Below are 3141 nucleotides of genomic sequence, written 5' to 3' on the forward strand. Positions count from 1 at the left end.
CCTCTCCAAGCCACTCCCCACCCACAGCCACGGGAAGACTTTCAGACCCAAATCGCATCCTGTCACTCCTGCCAAGACCCCTGAAGCCCCCTTAGGCCTCAACAGGGCTGTGTGCTCTGACCCCACACCCAGCTCACCCCTCCCTCTCCACCCTGAGAGGCACCAGCATTCTCCCAGGCTCTCAGAGCGACCATCCTTGCTCTGGCCTCTGCAGGACACGTGTTCCCCCTCCCTTTGCCTTGCCAGCTGGGCCTCTTTCTCCAGCCATCGGGGCCAGACCCTTCCCTGTGCCTTTGCGTCCATCTGTCCCTTGCTTATACCCCTGCTGTCCTTCAGGGAAGGTTTCCTCAGCGCTATGAGCTCTGTGGAGACAGTGTGCCTCCTCCTGCCTCTCCCTGCTCCCTGGCTTTCTCGCCTCCATGTCCCCAACACCTGCATAGTGCCTGGTAGGGAGCTGATGCCAACCATTATGTGTTCGCAGGCTAGACGAATGAGCCAGCTCTGTGGGGTAAGTCCTGCTGCTGCGCCCACTGTGTGGACAAAGAAAAGGACACCTGAGAAGAGAAGGAGCCAGCGAAAGGTCGCACAGCTGGCTGATGCCACAGGCAGGGTCTGGAAGCCTGTGTTCTTAAACGTTTCCGGCCGCACACAGCGCACCCAGGTCTCAGCGTCTGTCTGTCTTGCTCACCCAGCAGGCTCTCTGAGGACGGATCCGCTGGTGCAGGCTCCCTTCCCCGGAGCTGGCCCAGAACCATGGAGAGTCTGAGCGAACTGCAGAATCCTCTGCTGCCTCAGAGCCCCGCCCCGCTCCATGGCCCCTACCCCTACCGCGAGGCTTCGCCCAACTGGTCATGCCAAGAGAAGCTTTACTCCTACCTCCTGGGTGCTGCTGGCTCCGCTCGCCCCCACCAGCTCCTCGACCCGGGGTCCCTGCAGCTGGCCGTGGAGGCCTGGTACAGGCCCAGCTGCCTCCTGGGGAGGGACAAGGTCAAGGAACCCAGGGCAAGCAGCTGTGAGACCAGCTTCACAGAGAACAGGGAGCTCCAGGCTGGGCCCACAGAGCGGTCCACAGAAGCGGACCAAGAGGAAGAGGATATCACCATCCAGACGGTGTCCTACGGGGTTCAGGAGGAGCTGCAGGGCCAGGAGAACGACCAGGAGGAGGAGGAGGTGAGTGCCTGTGTTCAAAATGCAGATCCCCTGGCCAAGCTCTAAGGGTTGAGATTCGGTGAACCTGGCTTGGGGCCCAAGAATCTGTATGTTACCAGAGAAAAAGTACTTTGGCACAGGTTTGAGAAACACACACTTGGGTTGGCGACTGAATTTTTTTAATAGCGTTTATTGATCTTGTTTGCTTAATTATATAAGTAATTTAAAAATACAGAAAACCCCTGGAAGAGAATATTAGTATTTGAGTAGATGATGTTCTAATCATTTTCCATTCAATGTCTTTCTCCCACCCTACTCTGTCCAAAAGATCTTGCTGTACACTGTTTTATCACCAGATTCTTCTCTCTAGATGACATATTTCAGTGTGGTTCCATGTCATTTAACATTTGTCTACAAGGCAATCTTTAAGGGTTCCATGGTGTCCCATTGTACGTTCTCCCATAACTCTTAACTTGATCTCCTGGTCATTGGGCACTGAGACTCTCCCCTTCTTTCACGATTACTATCCGATGATGCACGTGCTTATACGTACACACTTGCATTCTTTCTCTGTATGCTTGTGCCAATTCCTAAGAAGGGAATCAGTGGGTCACAGTTAAGGCTTCGGGTAGAAAGCACGGAGCCCGGTCACTCCCAGCCGCAGCAGACGACACTACCCGTGGCCCCACAGGCTTGCCATCCGTGATCCTGGCTATGGTCGCAAAAACCCACTTGTGTTTTGCAGAGTGATGTGACCTCGACGGACAGTGAAAGTGAAGACAACTTCGTGGCGCTGCCCCCCAGGGACCACCTGGGCCTTACTATCTTCTCCATGCTCTGCTGCTTCTGGCCCCTGGGCATTGCTGCCTTCTACTTCTCCCAGGGGGTAAGAGCAAGAGGGGCACAGGGCATCTGCTCCAGCCCCTTCCCTCCACTGGAGGGCTTGACCAAAGATGGGGGAGGATGGGGAGGCCTTTGTGCAGGAGGGGGTTGGAGCTCAGTGGGCTGGGGCTACGTTGCCTGAGGTGGGGACGCCCCTTTCACCAGCGCCTCTCTCTCCCTAGACCAGCAAGGCCATCTCCAAGGGAGACTTCCGCCTGGCCAGTACCACCTCCCGCAGGGCCCTCTTCCTGGCCACACTCTCCATCGCTGTGGGCGCCGGTCTCTATGTGGCCGTGGTGGTGGCGCTGGCGGCTTACATGTCCCAGAATGGCCATGGCTAGTGGCCAGGAGGGCCTGGCATCCTGACGCCCCGGCTCCGTCTGAAGAGACAATGGGACTTGGGGTCACAGACCTTCAGGAGCGCCAGGGCCCCTCAAGACAACCCGCTACCCCAGCTTGTGGGGGAGGCCTCCCAGGCTGCAACTTGCAGGGCTCCGCTGTCCCTTCTTGTCCCTGGCCCCCCGGCCCCAGAGCAAAGCCAAGGCCACCACCCACTAGCCCAGGCTATGTCAGGAAGCAGGAGAGAGTAGGGCTGCCCACCAAGCCATCCAGGCAGGACCTACGTCTGGCTTGAGGCTAGCCGGGAGCTCAGCCTCTTCTGCCCACCCAAGAGGGTCGCCTGTCCTGCCAGCAGCCCACTCCCCTGCTCGGCCAGCCTCTTCTGCAGAGAAAAACCTGGAGGTTACCGGAAGAGTAAAGGACACCTGGGGGCAGGGGATCTGACTCAGTTCTTTCCACTAATAGGCGTCTCCACTCTGGGGACAATCTGAGCTTCCCCAACTCCACTCTCTGGCCCCCTGAGGCCAACACCCCAGCCAACCAAGAAGGAAATATACAGACACACAGGGGCCCCCTAGCTCTTTCTGGCTCTCCCCTACGGGTTTATGAGACATCATAGATTGTAGATAGAGAAGCGCGCCAGCCATGTAAAGTGTAAGGAAGGCAGGTTCTCTGAACTTCCTTGCATAGAAGCAAAAGGCAGATGTGATGACAAAGTCCTGAAACACTGCCAGGCCACATGGGCCTCTCCACTCCAACCCTAGTCCCCAC

At 57.3% G+C, this 3141-nt stretch overlaps 1 protein-coding gene across 1 annotated transcript; it reads left to right on the forward strand.

The window, feature by feature from the left end:
- The first annotated feature begins 753 nt into the window (after positions 1 to 753).
- LOC111148779 (synapse differentiation inducing 1 like) lies at positions 754 to 2372 on the forward strand. Its single transcript, XM_022505588.1, has 3 exons — positions 754 to 1170; positions 1895 to 2035; positions 2214 to 2372. The coding sequence occupies exons 1-3, from the start codon at positions 754 to 756 to the stop codon at positions 2370 to 2372; spliced, it is 717 nt and encodes a 238-aa protein (XP_022361296.1).
- Positions 2373 to 3141: the final 769 nt, after the last annotated feature.

The sequence above is a fragment of the Enhydra lutris genome, unplaced genomic scaffold (genome assembly GCF_002288905.1).
Source record: "Enhydra lutris kenyoni isolate GAN:26980312 unplaced genomic scaffold, ASM228890v2 scaffoldscaffold20, whole genome shotgun sequence".
NCBI classification, from domain to species: Eukaryota; Metazoa; Chordata; class Mammalia; order Carnivora; family Mustelidae; genus Enhydra; species Enhydra lutris.

What these genes read in the sequence shown, in the direction of transcription:
- LOC111148779 (XM_022505588.1), top strand. Translation starts at nt 754, where the DNA reads ATGGAGAGTCTGAGCGAACTGCAGAATCCTCTGCTGCCTCAGAGCCCC. An exon ending in ACGACCAGGAGGAGGAGGAG is followed by an intron (nt 1,171 to 1,894) that starts GTGAGTGCCTGT and finishes TGTGTTTTGCAG; the next exon opens with AGTGATGTGACCTCGACGGA. An exon ending in CCTTCTACTTCTCCCAGGGG is followed by an intron (nt 2,036 to 2,213) that starts GTAAGAGCAAGA and finishes CTCTCTCCCTAG; the next exon opens with ACCAGCAAGGCCATCTCCAA.